General features: G+C 41.0%; 1 protein-coding gene across 1 annotated transcript; it reads right to left on the bottom strand.

The window, feature by feature from the left end:
* Nucleotides 1–1,185: 1,185 nt before the first annotated feature.
* TFB2M (transcription factor B2, mitochondrial) lies at nt 1,186–13,692 on the bottom strand (the record flags this gene model as incomplete). The annotated part of the gene is made up of 8 exons (XM_082481433.1): nt 1,186–3,525; nt 4,952–5,103; nt 6,402–6,464; nt 9,008–9,097; nt 10,615–10,763; nt 11,163–11,316; nt 12,271–12,359; nt 13,359–13,692. 8 exons carry the CDS (start codon nt 13,690–13,692, stop codon nt 3,339–3,341), a joined length of 1,218 nt encoding a protein of 405 aa, XP_082337559.1. The 3' UTR covers nt 1,186–3,338.
* Between the last annotated feature and the right edge of the window lie 5,229 nt (nt 13,693–18,921).

The raw sequence follows: 18,921 nt of genomic DNA, 5'->3' as shown, positions 1-18,921 counted from the left end.
GCTGAGGAAGTATGGGCTAGATGAGGTGACAGTGAGGTGGATTGAGAGTTGGCTGCGGGACAGGACTCAGAGGGTTGTGATCAGCGGCACAGAGTCTAGTTGGAGGCCTGTAACCAGTGGTGTCCCCCAGGGGTCAATACTCGGTCCTATTTTGTTTAATATATTCATTAATGACCTGGATGAGGGGACAGAGTGTATCCTCAGCAAGTTTGCTGATGATACCAAACTGGGTGGGGTGGCTGACACCCCAGAGGGCTGTGCTGCCATCCAGCGTGACCTGGACAGGCTGGAGAGCTGGGCAGAGAAGAACCTAATGAGGTTCAACAAAACCAAGTGCAAGGTCCTGCACCTGGGGAGGAAGAATGCTAGGCACCAGTACAGGTTAGGGGCTTACCTGCTGGGAGATAGCTTGGAGGAGAAGGATCTGGGGGTTGTGGTAGACAGTAAATTATCCATGGCCCAGCAATGTGCCCTTGTCGCCAAAAAGGCCAATGGAATCCTGGGCTGCATAGGGAAGAGTGTGGCCAGTAGGTCGAGGGAGGTCATTCTCCCCCTCTACTCGGCACTGGTGAGGCCACAACTGGAATACTGTGTCCAGTTTTGGGCTCCCCAGTTCAAGAGGGACAGGGAACTGCTGGAGCGAGTCCAGCGAAGGGCAACTAAGATGATTAAGGGCTTGGAGCACCTCCCTTATGAGGAAAGGCTGAGAGAGCTGGGACTCTTTAGCCTGGAGAAGAGAAGGCTGAGGGGAGACCTGATTATGGCATACAAGTATCTAAAGGGTGGGTTGAAGAAGGATGGAGCCAGGCTCTTTTCATTGGTTCCAAGTGACAGGACGAGGGGCAATGGGCACAAGTTAGAACACAGGAAGTTCCGTTCAAATACACGGAAACAGTTCTTTACGGTTCGGGTGACAGAGCACTGGAACAGGCTGCCCAGGGAGGTTGTGGAGTCCCCTTCCCTGGAGATTTTCAAGACCCGCCTGGATGCAGTCCTGAGAAATGTGCTCTAGGCAATCCTGCTTTAGCAGGGGAGTTGGACTAGATGATCTCTAGAGGTCCCTTCCAACTCTGATAATTCTGTGATTCTGTGATTCTGTGTTGGCTCAATTTTCCATCAATACATCAAGGAATATGGCAAAGGCAGATACGCAAAGGAAAGGAACACAGTAAGTACAGGTTTGGTTAAGAAATTGTAACAAAAGCACACAAAAAGTCTTTATATACAATTTAAAATTTCAGTGAAAGTTTGTATTCAGCATTATCCTACAGAAGCTGTAAACCTGCAACAGTAGGAAGTACTAAGTGGGTAGCATCAATGAATCTGTGGACCTACTTCAATTTCACTCCCTTGTATTCATTCACGTACGTCAGTAATTTTCACTTTGTTCCATCTCTTCCATCAATACCAAAACCACTTTTATAATGACAGCCATTGCTTTCTTCATTTCACATTTGTGATCAGCGTGAAACATATTGGTTACACTTAATGGCAGAGTTCTGTTTAGCACTAAGTCTCCTCATTTAAAGTTCCCAGTTAAACAATATTCCTTCCACTTAAAACTCCTGCCCCTGTTATCTTGGGAGTCTCTGTATTGGATAAGTAAACGCTGTTTTCCAGTAACATTAAAAAAATCAGAGCAACTAATTTTCCTTTTTTCAGTTCATGTTTGAAATGTTATCAGCAACACAGTTAAAGAAGTTTATAGACAGTGGTGGTCTTACATTTTATGCATTGAATACTTCTGGTATGTTGATATAAGACATCTTGTTGCACCAAGAGCACGGTATTTGATTCAAGGGGAAAAAAAAAAAGGAAAAAAAAAATCAGGCCAGGAGACACTGCATTCTTTTAGACCAGTAGATAAGACAGTTACCATCTATTGGGACTGAAAATGGGTGGATGTGCTTCTGTTAATGCAAGTTGGCCACTCATGGTCAATTTGTGATGCAAGTTATCTGAAACAGTAAGAGATGTAAACAGAAGGAAAGCCTCAAATCTCCAAGGCCTACACCAGAACACCAGCAATACTCTGAGACAGACTGCAAATTAAAGCTCAGCCTTCCCAGTAGTTTCATCACAACATTACAAAGGCTTATTGGCAGCTTAAATGGAGAGCTCCAGCCTAGCTAGCAGAGTGAACTGAGGCTGCTTGCAGTCAATTTTCCTTCTGCAGCAGGAAGGCAGAGATGAATGCTTGTCACATCTATACCTCACACCATGCTTAAGAAATACAATCCTGTGTTTGCATTTTTGGTTGTTGCTGTTTTCCAAAGCCAGAAAATAGTTCAGCCTTTACCAAAAAGGCATTTTATTAACTCATACTCTGCTAAAAAAGCATCTTTTTGGCCACAGCTCTTCCCAGAGCAGACAGTATAAAACACAGACCCAGTACAGCCTGGAAGCACTACAGACAACAACAGAACAGTTACATGGTAAGACAGGAAAAGAAATTAGGAACAGGTTGCATTATGAAGGACTATGGCTAAAAAGATAGTTTTAATAGCATATGGGTTTAAAGTAAGGTTTTATGTACAAGCAATACACATTAAACAAATACATATTGACAAAGGTTGCAGGTAAGATCATCTTTTTTTTCCAAACTGTTGATACAGAATGTTCTGGTGACTTTTTTTAAAGACCTAAAATAAAATAAAGCCTATACGCATATAGGCATTTGCATATTGCAAACTAGAAGAGGCTGCCCAGTGTTCTTTTCAAAATTTCAAAAGAAAGAATTGTTACAAGTTTTCACTCTAATCAGAGATATAACAATCTTTAGTTAATAAAATCCAAACTCTTAGTTGATGTTTTATCATGCTGTCTTGTCTTCTATTAACCCACCACTATTGATTTCTTATTATGTTGACTTTAGACTGCAAGGTTCTTAGACCAGGAGACAATATAACAGGTTCAGAGGTTGTAAATACCTATGTATTTTGGGAATCTGTGAAAAGGCATTCAAATCACTGGGCACTAAAATACAAACCACACAAATAACAATATTTGGTCTGATATTTTTTTTTCAAATGTTGTAAATATACAGCCGTGTAACAAAAAGTTCCATTTAAGTGGTACATCCAAAAGCAGCAGGTTACTAATATGCTCCTGGAAAAGATGCAAAGTTTGTCCATTCTAGATAGAATTGTGATCAAATAACTGTGAATCTGTCACTTTCATCCCATGTAGAATGGCTCTTGTTACTTGATGAATTTGTTTTCCTGTTTGGACAGGAAATCATCTAGCTAACAATATCTCTGATTTTTATTTAAATCATTTCTTATCAAAGTAATCTTCCAGAAGCAAAGGTGATCTTCCAAAAGACAGCAGCGTTAGATTTATAAGTTTATGTTTCTTATACTTTCCAAGACTTCATCATGGAACCAGGTTTCAGTAAACATACTAGAGTTTTGCAAAGCCTCAAAAAGACGCCTATAATCTTCTGGGTATAAGTCACGTGCTTCAGCATTTTTGGGAATTTCTAGCTCTCTCAGTAATTTGCCACCACTGTCCAAGCTCCACGAACTGAAACAAACAAACAAATAAAATCAAAATGGAGCATTTCTTTCTGTGAAAAATTAAAGCGCAAGAAACAGTATCTGGAGGTCCATTTCACTCTTTCTCAGCTTCTGGAAGTTAACATCTTCCTACAACACAAGTTATTTTCAGTCCATACTGCAAACAGGAAGAAACCTCTGCTAATAAGACATGTAAATACCAAATAAAGCCCCCAGCAGATATAGACAATACCAAACCACAAACCCTATTAGAGTGCAGCTGCCCTCCATCCCCCTTCCTCCCCAAATGCATAAGGTCAGTAACAGGCATTACAGCATAAAAAGGGGTTATTCTTCAATGCCTGGGAAATTAAAGCCAAGATAATCTTCAAGAAGATGATTCAGTATAGCATGAGATAGTTACTTATACCTCCCAGTTATTTTGTTCTATATATGAACAGATGTATCCACTGTCTCCCCATCTACATCATTGCTATGAAAACTAGACTTTTTATACATGTGCATATACATTAATTACTTCCCAGAGAAGAAAAAGGTGTACAAATACACAGAAGATGCACATTAGCAGCCTTCAAGGTTGGGTCCACTTCCTGGCCAAAGGACTGAGTGGAGATTAGGCACACTACTGAGTTTTAAGAAAGAAAACCATTAATGCTCTTTGTACTTGTCTTTGCTAAGTGAGTTACTGGAATTTATTATCTTTTTTTTCCTCCTCCCCTTTCTGGAAATTAACTTCCATAAACTACTACCAGCAAATGAGAAATACATTAATTATTTTCATTAACAAGTTGAAGTCAATGCTTTCCAGACTGCAAACACTTCCCATTTATGGGAAACGGAAATCTACTGATCATAAAGCAAAATTAATAGCTCCAATGTAATACCAAAAAGAATAATTAAAGGGAGTTGCATAATTGGTAAGTAAGTATAAAGCCTATGTTTTTAATTAGGTAACAGAAAGCCATTTGAGGACATCTCCACTCCACCTTCAGTAACCTTCAGCTATTTTCATTAGTGTTACTTTGACATCTGTTATAAACAGAAACTCTTTTTCAGCTTTTAATTTCTATACCTGAAAAACTCTTGGTGACTTTATTATTAAAAATTGTTATTATTAAAGTGAGTGAAAACTTCATGCAGATACATGACCTCACCTCCATTGGAGATGCAGACAATTACTGCACAACTACATTCTAAATACTTGTCTAGCTTCCTGTTAAACCTCAAGTTTTTATCATCTGTAAATACAGGCCACGAAGATGCTCCAAAATATTGTATTGTGGATTGCAATAATGAAATCTATTCTATACGCAGATAATTAATTTTTTAAAAAATTTCAGCTGCAAATAAATACCACTTTGAGAACATATTTTAATATTTTCCTATATTTCTCATAAGAAAAACTATAAAACCTGTAATTCTTTCTTACTTACTTTAATCTATCAGTAAGTCTAGACTTGGGTTTAGCAAGACACTGTTTCACCATGAAAATAAAGGTAGATGAATTTGTGGGCTTCAAGCCCCCTGTAAATAGATTTTGATGAGGAGTCAGTCGTACCAAACATAAATGGTCATTTGGCAGCCACTGCAAGAAAAACAAAACAAGTCACTGAAAAGTCCTTTTTAAGACAGTGTCTGTCTTTAGCTAAGAGTAAGCATTTCATCTGTGCCACCAGTAACATTTTTTAAAGAGTTTTAGAAGTCTGAACAAGACAATTTCATTGGAAGCCAAGGCTTTAAAATTTTGTTCCTAGAACAAAGATGCTTTACCTCCCCCACCCTCCCAAACAGGAAAGGAAATAGGAAATAAACCAGACATACTATCACTTCAGTTTTATTTTCATCTTTTAAGACTTAACTTTCTTACTTGTAATAGACAATACAGGCTTGATGTGAGTTTTCGAGATTATATGACCTATAATATTCCTATACTGTACAAGGGATCAGATCAGATCACTTCAACTACCTGCCTTTTGTATATAAAGACAGAATTATTTAAGTGTAACACTAAGACAATGTTGCAACTTGAGGATTTTATGAAATTGGGAGGGAGTGGAGTCTGTAACTGAAATAAATGTACTTCTGTATTGGCAACAATGAGTATATCATCCAACAGATCTCACATTTGTACTTCTAAGGCTGTCACACTACATCTTACATAATCTACCTGATATGCCTCTCTACATGGCTTTACAGCAACACGCCTAAGTGTGTAAGGCACACCCAGTCACTTACATTCACTCACAGTCACTTATATTGTACAGTAACGTTCCAAACAACACTCAGTTATATTAAAGTAGCAGCTTTCTGGGGAGGGTAAAATCAAATACTAAGAAAATAAGCTTTTTTATTATTGGCATTAAATAGAAATATTCTTATATTATACAAAGGAACATCACTACTTCTCTAAAAGAGAAAAGTAAAGAACTTAACACGGGGTATTTTTCCACTTCTCACACTTCTCAGCAATTAACTAGCACACGGAATCTACACTGGACATGTGAATAACCATTGTAATCAAAACCAGCAGTACTGATTGTGCTATTAATTGTGGTAATGCTTGTTTTGTTCAAGCAGGTAGATGTGACCCTGTCAAGCAACTTCTTTTGAAAAAGACTTTACCTGTCCACATCCCTTTATGCTGTTTATTCACTATATTTTTTCCAGCATAGACAATAATGATACTACTTTATTTCAGTTTCTAAGCTAATAGCAATTCTTCACCCCACTTCTGATGCATCTACATGCTGCCTGCAAGTTTTAATTAGAAGAACACGTCTTAAAAAATGCATGTGTAAATGCTGTTATAAAGATATTTTAACCTTTAGTTAAAGTGGTTTAGCTGCATCTCCAAAAGAAGAAAAGTGCACATAACAATCTTACCATGCTTTTTGGTACTGCCAGTCCCCCATTTTTCAAATTAGTTACAAATGATGACCAAGGTTCCTACAGGAAGGAGAAAATATATTGAAGAATTAACCTGCGTAGAATAGAACAGAACAGAACAGAACAGACCAGACCAGATCAGACCACTTCAGTTGGAAGGGACCTACAACGATCATCTGGTCCAACTGCCTGACCACTTCAGAGCTGACCAAGTTAAAGCATGTTATTAAGGGCATTGTCCAAATACCCCTTAAACACCGACAGGCATGGGGCATCAACCATCTCTCTAGGAAGCCTGTTCCAGTGTTTGACCACCCTCTCAGTAAAGAAATGCTTCCTCATGTCCAGTCTAAACCTTCCCTGGTGCAGCTTTGAACCATTCTCATGCACCCTATCACTGGATACCAGGGAGAAGAGCTCAGGACCTCCCTCTCTGCTTCCCCTCTTCAGGAAGCTATAGGAGGTTGCCCCTCAGCCACCTTTTCTCCGAACTAGACAAACCCAAAGTCCTCAGCCGCTCCTCATAGGACATTCCTTCTAGCCCTTTCACTGGCTGTGTTGCCCTCCTCTGGACACATTCAAGGACCTTAACACCCTTCTTAAATTGCGACCCCAGAACTGCACACAGTATTCAAGGTGAGGCCTCACCAATGCTGAATACAGCGGGATAATCACCTCTTTAACTGGCTGGTTATACTGTGTTTGACACACCCCAGGATGTGGTTTGCCCTCTTGGCTGCCAGGGCACACTGCTGACTCATATTGAGCCTGCTGTGAACAAGCACCTCCAGATCCCTTTCTGCAGGGCTGCTCTCCAGCCACTCCTCTCCCAATTCGTACTTGTGCCCAGCATTACTCAGTCCCAGGTGCAGAATCCAGTATTTCGACTTGTTTAATTTCATCCCATTAATCACTGGCCAATGCTCCAATCTATCTAGATCCCTCTGCAAGACATCTTGTCCTTCAAAAGACTCAACAGCACCTCCCAGCTTGCTACCATCAGGAAACTTGTTATCGGTACATTCCACTCCTGCATCCCGATCATTGACAAATATATTGAACAGAACTGGCCCTGGAGTTGAACCCTGAAGAATGCCGCTGGCGACCGGTTGCCAGGCAAATGTAGCCCCATTTACTATAACCCTTTGAGCTCTGCCCTTCAGCCAGTTCTTTGCCCAGTGCACCATGAACTGGCTCATCCCACAGTTGGACAACTTGTCCAGAAGGATGTTGTGAGGTACAGTATCAAAAGTCTTACTAAAATCCAGAAAAATTACATGCACCGCCTTCTCTGCATGCACTAGGCAGGTAACATCAAATTAATACAACTCTCACTTTGTGAACCCATGTTGACTCTGCCTGATGACAGCGTTATTCTTTAAATGCCTTTCAATAGTACCCAGTATAATCTTCTCAATAATTTTTCCAGGAACTGAGGTTAGACAGGTCTGTAGTTTCCTGGGCCTTCCCTCACAACCTTTTTGTAGATTGGAATAACATTGGTTAGCTTCCAGTCAGCAGGGACCTCCCCAGACTCCCAAGACCTTTGGTAGATGATCAAGAGAGGTCCTGCCACAACATCCGCTAGTTCCTTCAGTACTCCGGGATGAATCCCAACAGGCCCCATGGACTTGTGAACATTCAGCTGATACAGCTGGTCCCTTACAATTTCAGTGTCCACAAACAGAAAGTCACTGTTTCCACACTAGTGGTTATCCAACTCAGGGGACTAGGCAGCCCAAGGTCTATCAGTATTATTAAAAACAAGCAAAAAAGCATATTGAATATCCCTGCTTTTTCTTCATCCCTATTAGTCAGATGACCATCCTCAACAGGAATCATCTTATTCTTCAACTCCTTAATATATACCTTGTGGTATAAGGTATTTGGAAGGCAATAGTTAGTGAAACTTTTAATTTTAGATTAGCAAAACATTTAAACTATGAAGGTAGGTTCCTAGAAAAACAGAGGACAAAGATAAATCTAAAAAGCAGAAAGTAAGTGAAAGTTGATGACCATGTTCTCATGTGGAGGTGGGGAACAACATAAAAAACTTTTTTAAACTAAAACATAGCATGTTTGACAAGTTAAGATAGTTATTGACTAGCAGGAGAAGTAGGCCTGCTTGGAACATAAAGGCACCAAGGCTCAAAAAAAGATTTCTATTGAACACTGCTCAGGAAGGTGAAAACATACGTGATGGCAAAATGCAGACGATATAACAAAGAGCAGACTATGACAGACTGGAAGGGCAGTCTTCTAGTCTCACACAGCCCCTAGCAAGATGGAAAAGACTTATCTGTTGCGCAAACATCTCTTTCTTATCTACCAGCTTCTGAGAATAAATGTTTTTGAGTACAGTGGCTTGTAATGAAAATACTGACATCAAAGTTAATAATGGTGCTGCTTAATTGAAAGAGTTTTTACACAAAACATGATTGCTTCAGGTTTTTACATCCAAAAGTTTTCAATAGTTCTCCAACTAATTTAAACGTCAAATTAGCTTCCAATTAGTTTACGACAGTAAAACACTTTTCTAAAACACCCTTTTATAAAAACATGTCCATAGCATTAGACGATGTCAGCTGGTACAGAAAACTTACCATGTGCAGTAGCTGAATTTCACATCCTACTTGCCAAAGTACAGTAAGTGCTTGGTAAGCCCTTGCTTCCCCAGGCTTTGCTGTTAATACCTAACAAAATGGCAAAAAAAGAGCATTTTTGTTGCAAAAACTAAGATTGCTTATTTATCTAAGCAAAATCCTTATACATATATAAAGTGGTAAGAAATTCATAGTTAAGTCTAAAATTCCAAGGTAAAATTACATTAGGCCTCAAATACATACTTTGTACTATTTTAGTACATCTTGTCAGAACACATGATTAGAAGACATTATGGTAATCTAAGTATTTCTTTGCAGCAGTTATTTGGATAACAGAACTGTGTAGGAATTTCCGGTTTATACCTTCTGGTCCCTTTTAAGGCAGAGAAGCTTCACACAGAGAGAAATAGAGATCATATTTTGTATTCAAAGCCTAACATGGGCAGAGTTATCAGCTCGCACTGATAAGATAATATTTCCAAGAAGACACACAAGCAGAGTAAGCCAAACATCAGGTGACCTCGCTGAACATTAAGCAGTTCGCACAGTCATCATCCTGATCAATATTACAGCTCTTAGGGCAAGAAAAAAACAAAAACTTGTGGTTATTTTTAAACAGGGCAAAGAAAGAAGTAAATTGTAGCAGGGAGATTCAACTTTTCATAATAGATTTAGAGAGTCTCATCCTATGACTGACAAAAAAAAAAAGATTCCAATTGCTTATATACAACTCTCATCTAACAGGGTTCACAATAAAACCAGAAAACTTAATAAAAAACAGTGACTGCATTAAATGAATAGGCTGCCCCCTATTTGCTCAAAAATCTGGCCATTAAAAATATACCATTTAAGTGGATATTTCAGTGGTATCCAACCTGTCATTTTGCAAAATAATATAATTAAGACTTTTTTTTTTCAGTAGGGCGTGAGACACAACACAGGTTGTGTAAGCACAACTGTAAGACTTTGGTTACTCCAAGTAATTAAAGGTTTGTGGTTCTGTAATAAACCTCACAGTTTCACAGAAAGAAAAGGTACCCTTGAACTATAAGTACAGTTCTAGAGGTTTGGGACAGCATAAATTAGGAACATATAACCCAGAAAGCTGCTCTGCACCTTAGTGTACAGAACCTTAGTAAAAAGGTGTGTAAATCACTCATATTTTGCCTCAGTTTTTTTTCAGTACTGCATACAAAAGTGGCTCAAGAGGACAAGTGCATCTCACTGAGCATGGTATTTAGTAACTCTGAATCCTCTTCATGAGGCATTTTGAATTCAGTCTTCATTGACTATTATCTGCAACTAGTAAACAATTTACAGAATTTAAGCACCTCACGAGTTACAATGGAAACCAGCTAGTCTGCTGCTGCATATCCTTCTCAAGGACCAGCCTTCACATTTTTAAGATTTGTAGTTATATGACAACAGTGTGTATCTTGACAGTGCTATTACTGCATAAAGAGAACAAGTAGGAAACAGACAAGACTTAAAATTTCTGGCAGAAAAAGAAATTCACTAGCAAAAACATTAACTATACCATATAAATGTTTTTGTGTTCTATGAAGCACTATTTATTCTTTACTACCTGTAAAATCTCTTACACGTACCTTGTACTCTTTTTCACTTATAAAGATGTTGAGTTCTACTCTTCCATATTTGTATATGGAACTGCATTCATACAGGGCAAAAAGAAGCCTCCAAAGCGTGTTCCTTTCCTTTTTCTGTGGTAAGATTCCAAAAATTTTCACAGGTACATCTGTTTCAATAGTGTGTAAAAGTATATTTAAGATTTTGCATTATGTACCAGGCAATTTATTGCTAATGTCTCAACTACAAACAATTAAGAAAAGAAAGTCTGTCAGCTCATATTCTTCATGAACAAACACAACACAACCTTCAGTCAAAGCTAAGCCCAGTTTGCATTAGACTAAATTTTTAATAAAGACAAGCAAATAGCTGAGATTGCATGTTGCCACAAGGGCTTTCTGAAGCTATCAAGAACGTAAATAAAACTGAAATGTAGGAAATAATATCCATGAATCCAGCATATATATATTAAATAGAACGTAGACCCCAAGCAAATCCCAAAGATTTTGCCAAACTGCCTATGCAGCCTTCAAATGTATTTGTAACATGTGTGATCATATACATATACCTGCCCTCCAAGGAACTGCTGCTACACCCATGGTTTCAAAAAGTTTGTCAGAACACATAGCAGGTGGTTTCACCATTCCAGTCACCAAAGGATCCAGTCTGAAGAAGTCACCGTAAATTACCTTTAATTGTCCATCCAGGCTATTCTCTAGGGACTGAATAAAATTAGTTTTAGTTGAAGAAATCTGGACGCGGTAGTGCATCTTGCAAAACACTCAACCCAAACAATAAAAAAAAGTTCAAGCACTACTTAAAATTGTTATCCAGTCAACAAAAGTCAAATCTCCAAGCTGCTTCTTACAGCTAATAAGAAGAACTTTTTCCTTCATTGTGCAGGGCATTTTGATATTTTTGTGCTGCTCAACTGGAGCTTTAAAACACATTCTTAAATTAGTAAGATGTTCTGCAATGTTCTGCAAAAATGTTATACTCAACTAAGAAAACTACTGCATTTAATGATTCACAACTGGAATTCTTCATATATGCCTTTTATACACTTTTTAAGCCAGGTGAGAATCTTTGGTTCCAAACCTCTGCTTTACAGAACTGTAGCACAACCTTTCCAGTGCAACTTCTGCAGCTCTGTGTCTGACCACCTTTGAATCCACACAAAGCCAAGGTGAACAGGAGAGGACAACACATGCAAGTGTCTTAATATTACCAGTCAATTGTAGGACAATAGATCAAATGATACCATGAGATAATCAGAATAACCAAGACTCTTTTTACAGATTTCTGAAAACGACATACAGACATCTTGCTTAAACATACACAACTACAATGAAACTACTCATAGGAAGACTATGAACTTGAATTCCTGCACACATAAAATGTCAAATCAATTGATTATAAAAGTCTTGTTGCTGAATGTGCAATGTAAAACCATGTCCTGGTTCCGGCGAGCGGCTGCGTGGTTCTTTGTTGCTGGCTGAGGCCAAACCACAACAAACCAGACAATACTTTCTATTATTAAGTGTTATTTCAGATTTTACATGTAACGACCACTGGCTAATTCCTTTTTGATCCAACAGTTATTACATAATCATAAGTTTATTTCTTATTTTCCCTTTAATTAAGCTTTAGAAATGTTCTACAAATCAAAAGTGTACCTGTAAGTTTGGAAGAAAAGCTGAGTTACTTTCTAGAGCTACCACTCTAACACCTGCATTGAGCAGAGTTCGGGTCAAGATTCCAGGACCTAAAGGGGAAAAATAATAAAAAATCAAATTTAAAAAGTGCATTTTTTCTAAGTGATTTCCTTTAGTGATTCTCCCAACACACCACTTGGGACATACCACCTTCAACAAAAGATAACTTGTGTTTGTTTAAACACACTTCAAAGCAAGAGTTGGAAAAAAGATTTACATGCAGCCTGCCTGAGATTGCTCAATGAATTACACTAAGCATAGCACTACACTTAAGTACTGAAGAACGTTAGATATAATGTTTCAAACTATTTCTACTACTTTTTCTTCTGCCAACCGAAATATACTTTGAAACCTTACCCGTGTTATCTCTACAGGCAAAATATCCTCTACAGAAATGTACAAAAATCAACCCATTAAGTAACTGCAGAGGGCTAGCTATGTAATAGCCCTCAGCCTCAGGCATGCTTTTACTGAGAAAGTTTGCCTACAAAACCAAAAACGTTACCTGGACAGAAATTTGCATCTCTACTTACTCTATAGCAAAGTTTTAACACCACAGACGACACAAGTCTCCAGACTGAGCACTCACTCATTCCTCTCAAAGCTCTATATAAATGGACCCCCCGCCGCCCGCCACAGACACACTACAGTGTCGCGACGCTCAGACGGCCCTCCCGGTCGCCAACGCCCGCCCCGGGAGAACACCAGGGCGGCAGCCGGCGGGCCGGGGCAGCCCCCAGCACGGATCCCGCCCCGGCGGGCCCGGCCAGCACCGTCACGCAACGCAGTCGCCACACCCACCCGAAAACCGTGAGAGACAGGGCCCCGTCCCCTTTCCTCTGCACCACCACCTCTCCGCGGCCCCGGGAGAGTCCGTTCCCGCCGGTGGCGAGGGCAGCAGCTCACGCTGACCCCGCAAGGTCACTGGGGCACGCCGTGCAGCGCCGCGTCCCGGCGGCCCCGGGGACGGCGAAGACCCGGAGGGGCCCACCGCCGCAGGGCAGCGGGAAGGCGGGTGGAAGACGGCAGGATCCTCGAAGGCGGCTTACCGGGCGCGCACTCCAGCAGGAGGGGCTGGAGGCCAGGGCGGGCTCCGTCCTGAAGGCAGCGCTGCACAGTGCGCGCCAGCTGCGGGCAGGCGATGAAGCGGCGAAGCAGCACTCCGGTCCGCTGCACCTGCTGCACTTGCTGCACCAGCCGCTCCGCCTCCGCCGCCTCCGGTACCCGCAGGCCCGGGCTCGGCCACTGCCCCGCCGCCCGCCTCGCCGTCGCCCAGCACGACGGTAGCCCGCATAGCAGCGGCCGCAGCCTCGCCGCCACAGCCGCCGCCAGAAAGCGACGGCAGCAATCCGCCGCGCCCGGCGGTGCCCGGCCTGCAAGCATCACCGCGCCGCCGCCACCACCGGCCCCACGCTAGGCAGCACCTGGTGCGCGATCGCCGCGGCAACGGGAGCGTCACTTCCGCCTCTCCCCGGCCTCTCTAGGCGCTCTTCCGCTCTATCGTCGAAGGTCTCTCGTCCTGCCGTCCTCTCTATGGTGCTAGCCCTGCACAGCCGTGAGCCTGCGGCAGCGCGGCGGGACCATTACCTTCACCTCCACGCTATGCCGGGTGGCGGGTCCCGGCCGCCCGAGCTGCAGCGGAGCTGAGGTGAGCTGACACAGGGGCTTATCCACAGGAGGAGGAGGGGCAGGGGAGATGTTTTCCCCGGTGCCGCGCACCGCCGCTGCCTTCCGCTCGTCCCGGCCGCGACCGGGGGGGCTGTGGGACGGCGAGGGGGTCGATTAGGGCCGCCGGGCGAGGGCGGCGGGGACGGCACCTCGCCTTAGGGCGAGGCGGCGGGGACGGCACCTTCCCGCCGCCGTGAGGCGGGCGAGCGAGCGCGCGCGGGCGGCGGTTAAACGGCCGCGGCGCGCGGCGGCGGGGGAGGCTAGTACCGGGCGCGCTGAGCTCGCTGCCCGCCTCAGCCGGGACGGCAGGTGCCGGGGCTGCGGCTCGTTCCCCCGGAGCGATGCCCCTGGAGCACAGCGGAGGGATGAGACGGGTGGAGGAGGAGAAGGGCGGGGGTGGACGAGGAGGCTTCGGGCGGCAAGAATCGCTTATGCCGGGCGCCGGTGGAGCGATGCCTGCTCGGTTTTGTCGGTGGAAGTCCCAGGAGCTACGTATTTAGTTTGAGGTTTGCCTGGGTGTTTGACGGGAGTCTTTGATCTCCGCGTCTGCGGCTAAATAGTCACTTCGGGACTCGGTTCTTTGTATCGCCCTGCTGCCCTCGGCAGGTGCAGGATCCTGCTCCGGCAGATCTGTGACATCAGCCCCTGTGTCGGCTTCTTTCTGCCCAATACCGTCTTGCAATTACGTTTTAGGTAAAACCAGTAATTCAGAGGCAGCGACGTTGTCCTTTCAACAATTTCTCTAATGCCTTAACGAGAAATAACTTTAGGACCATCTTCAAAACGTATTCAAGTTCTGTGAAACGAGTTCATCCTTCAGGAATCCTCTGCTAAAACCTGTTGGTTGGCAGGTGAGTGGCCGTGGTGTGATGGAGTTCTGGGGAAGGGGATAGAATCCTCCCAAACACGTTTCCCTGCTCCCTGCCTAGTTTGTGCAGAAGGCAAGAGTGATCTGGCAATCACAGAGTAGACTGATCTGCAAATTAATGGTTCAAACATAGACTACGTGATTTTGTGCAAATTGCTTCATTTCTTATGTCTCGTTTCTCTGCTTGTAAAGTGAGAAATTAACATGTGCCTATTTACCAAAGTCATTTTGTTTGACATATCTTTATTAAACAGAACCTAGGACAGAAAGTTGTGGCTTTGCTCTGTTTGGTGCATCTGTATGTGACATGAAGAAGAGCTGGGCTGAATTTAGGAAAGATTGCAGATTCCGTGTTGAATGCAGCAGTTCTACATATCTGCAATTTATTTTTAAATGCTCTGCTCTTTTATGCCGAGTGCTGTAATAGTCTTCCCTGTGCCTTAAGGGAAATGGACAGACTGTTCAGCTGGATGATGGGATAGACCTCAATCCATTTTTAAACCGGACTTTATGTTTTTAATAGCTTTTTTCCTTTCTTACTAATTAGTCTGGTACTTCAGTAATCCATGGGACATTTAGAACGTCAAGCAGAACTTAGTTTTCTTAGAGCAAGTGTTTAGTCATGTCCTAATTCAGTATTCCTTATCAAAGTTTATTGATAGCTATGTCCACAGAAAGGCTAGGTATAGTTACTATATTACCATGTTGTATTCAACATATTTTTCAGGTTAATTAAACAATTTTTGAATTTTTTGTTGCCAGTCAGAGCACTCAAGAGTGTGAGGGTCATATTTGAATGGGTTGTTCAGAGTAATCAAGATTATACAGAGAAGTGTTTGTTAAGTAAAGCCAAAATGCCTTGACATTCTTCATACAGTAGAAATGATACGCTTTTTCCTCATGTTTTTGTTTACTTTACCTTAGCACTTGCCTGCATTGAACCATTGGATAAATTTATGATTCCCGCCCCCTCACTTAGAACTGCCAGATATTTACTGAAACTTGCATGCATAAACAACTACCTTTATCTGACCTGGTTATTATCCTTGAGGAACTCCTAAAACCTTAGGAAAATTCTAAGTTTTGTACATTTTTTGTTAAGAACTTACAATGCAGAAAGTTGTTTAATACATTAAAGTGTATCTCAAAGACATTTGAACAGTATTTTTAGTTAATGGCTAATTGTAGTGTATATTTTCTAGTTGAATTCAGCTGTTGCCTGCCACATGCAAACATTTGAATTTACAGTCTTACCGCATAGAGCCTTATGTCTTTATAATTGAAGTGCATTGTTGGGTGCTCTGAAATTATTGTTTCCTCCTAATTATTGTTTTTTGAAATAATTTGGAGAAGGAATGAAAAGGGTTACCTGTTTGATTGGATTCCAGCCTATGCTTGAACCAAAAGAGCTCGTTAGTTGTATGGGTCAAAAAGATCAGTAAAGAAATATTATTCTTCTCAGTGGTTCTAAATGTCTTTTGCATTTACTTTTATTTGGCCTCATTTAAAGTTTATTTTTAAGTTAATGTTAAAGCATTAGTCTTTTAGTATTATTTTGTATTATTTATTTTTTTGTATTAATCACTTAGCCATAGTAAATATTGACAAGTGTTTCTAAGTAAGGGGGAAAATTGCAGTAGTATATACATCTTGATATCAGTTTTTCAAACTCTTAGGCCCATACTTCATTGTGAGTACAAGTTTAGTAGAATTCCCATCTTGCACAAAAACCCACAAGAGATATGTGAGTGGAAATTTGCAGGATCTTAATTTTTCTTGCCCTGGTAGTGATACTTATCATTAGAGTCTCCTGTTAGGTTCAGAATACAGATTAAGTTTGTTAGCATATAATTGTTCCAGAAACTCTTTATTTTTCTATTTTATTCAACACATCCCATTGTAAAATTTATTCTCAAGATATATTCTTAATATTGATTTTTTTTTTAATTATGCATAGATTGAAAGGCTTACCTGTTATGCAATTATCATTTTCACTTATGTTATTCAGCGTACTTCAATAATCTTCTTGTAATACTTTGGATGGTGACCAAGGAAAATAGTAGGAGTGGTAAGAGGTTTCTTGAAAAGTGCTGTAAGCACTGTGCACTCAGGAAAATAGTGTCTAGGAAGAATTGTTTTTAAAAAGTCAATCAGAGAGTGGCCTCATTCTTTTGTCCTATTCCCTTGTCATCACTGTCCACCACTCCAAGCCCATGCTCCAATGCACAAAGTAAACATCCCAAGGACTGAAGTAGTATTTAATCCTGTGCCACATTCTGGTTTGAGATCCAGTAAGTTTGCAGCCTGTGGATTGTATTGGACATCTCCCTTCTAAGTGAAAATCTGTCTTTATAATGAGGTCAGCAATTTTGTATTTAGGGCCACTATGTTATGTAAACCTTAATTTACTGCTTTTCTATGTGAAATCTGTTGACAATGAAAAATGGCTCGACACTTAGATTGGAGGGGTGGGGTGGAGTTCTTTTGCCGCTTGGCCAAGCTAGTAGTAGTAAGGGAAATAAGAATCCACAATTCTTTGGAAGCCTGCCTGCTCCATGTGACAGCATAGCTTCCAGCCTAGCGCTGAAAACCTGATTGATAGGGAATTACTGTCTATTAAAAGTGGGCTAGATCAATTGTGCAGATCACTGGAGAGAATGCTCAGGTACCATTTAAGTGAATCTATCAAGTCAGTTCTCCATTGAGATTGTTTTGAAGCACTAGGTGTATGGTCATGTATGTTAATATGAGCTTATTTGCAAAGGAAATGTGTTAAACCACTCCTCTTTTGCTATTTTTCTGTTGTAATAACATGCTGTTTAATAGGAAGGCATTTTTACACCAGGTGCAGATTGACTTTGCAGCCTTACAAACACTGCAGCAAAGTTCACAGCTGAACAAAGAGCCATTCAGCACAAAAATAAACATTTTAAAATGAGCTGATGCCTTGAATTCTGTCCCTACTGATGCTAACAACAGTGTCCACATCTTATTTTCCCTTATTAATACTAAGCAAAATACTTTCAACGTTTTCAGTGGAGAGGCAAAGGGTTCTGTAGCATGAAGACTGTTGCATAAGCTGTGTATTGTAAGGCATTTTGGCAGGGGTACAAACTTTCTCACTCTGTGCTATATCTGTTCTGTGTATACAGAGAAACTCAGTCCCTAGGGCTATCAATCTGGCATCTTTCATCATCACTAAATTTACTGCAAACATTTTTTTGTGCGTACAAAAAAAAAAAAAAGTGCTATTAAGCCTTTGTGGACAGGAGTAAAAACATTCAAGTAGGTGCATCTTCTGTTTACTTCTCTCAGAATTCCTCCTCATTGAATTCTGATGAGCAGATTCTGCTGACTCTGAAATTCACTCAGCCTGTGTTTTTGTGTATGTCTTGTATTTTGAATGCTTTGGCAATGTTATCCTGCTTAAGAGCTTGTCATGTGAAGGACTTTTTTTTACTCTTTTTTTAGTTATTTATCTACTTACTGTATAACTGCAATGTCTTTGAAAATGTGTTGCTAACTTATAAGGAAGAGGATAAATGATGTTAGTGTCAAATATTTCTGTAAAGAAATTTTGGTGTGTTGCACTCTTGATTTTTAGGAACAGAGTTGCTTAGGAGAGTGAAGTTTTTTCTACTGTTGTTCCAATACGCTACTCCATCTGTCCAAACTGAATTACTAACATGTGGCCTTATAATGTGAGCTTTAACACTCCTTTTCTCTGTCCATGGGATTAATTTAATTTTCTTCTTTTATTTGGTTTGGAAAAACAATATTACACTGCAGGGCAAATTGAGATTAATTGAAAATAACTCTGGGATTTAAAAAAAAAGGCAACCCAAACTAATCCTGGTATTTGTTTTATCTTTGCACTATGAGCATGATAGGAAGATTTTTAGGTTCACTTGAGGAATGTGTCATTGAATTAATATGGACATTTGTAGTGTACTATTTGTAGTGAAACTCTTTCCTAATGGTTGAAACTTGGAATTTTGTGTGCTTTTAGCCTCCAAGTGAGGGCACGATGATCTTTAGACCAACATTTCAGCTGGATCTGCATTACAGTTCAGGTG

The sequence above is a fragment of the Vanellus vanellus genome (assembly GCF_965231255.1).
Source record: "Vanellus vanellus genome assembly, chromosome: 3".
Classification (NCBI taxonomy): Eukaryota; Metazoa; Chordata; class Aves; order Charadriiformes; family Charadriidae; genus Vanellus; species Vanellus vanellus.
This window is presented reverse-complemented; position numbering and strand designations above follow the sequence as displayed.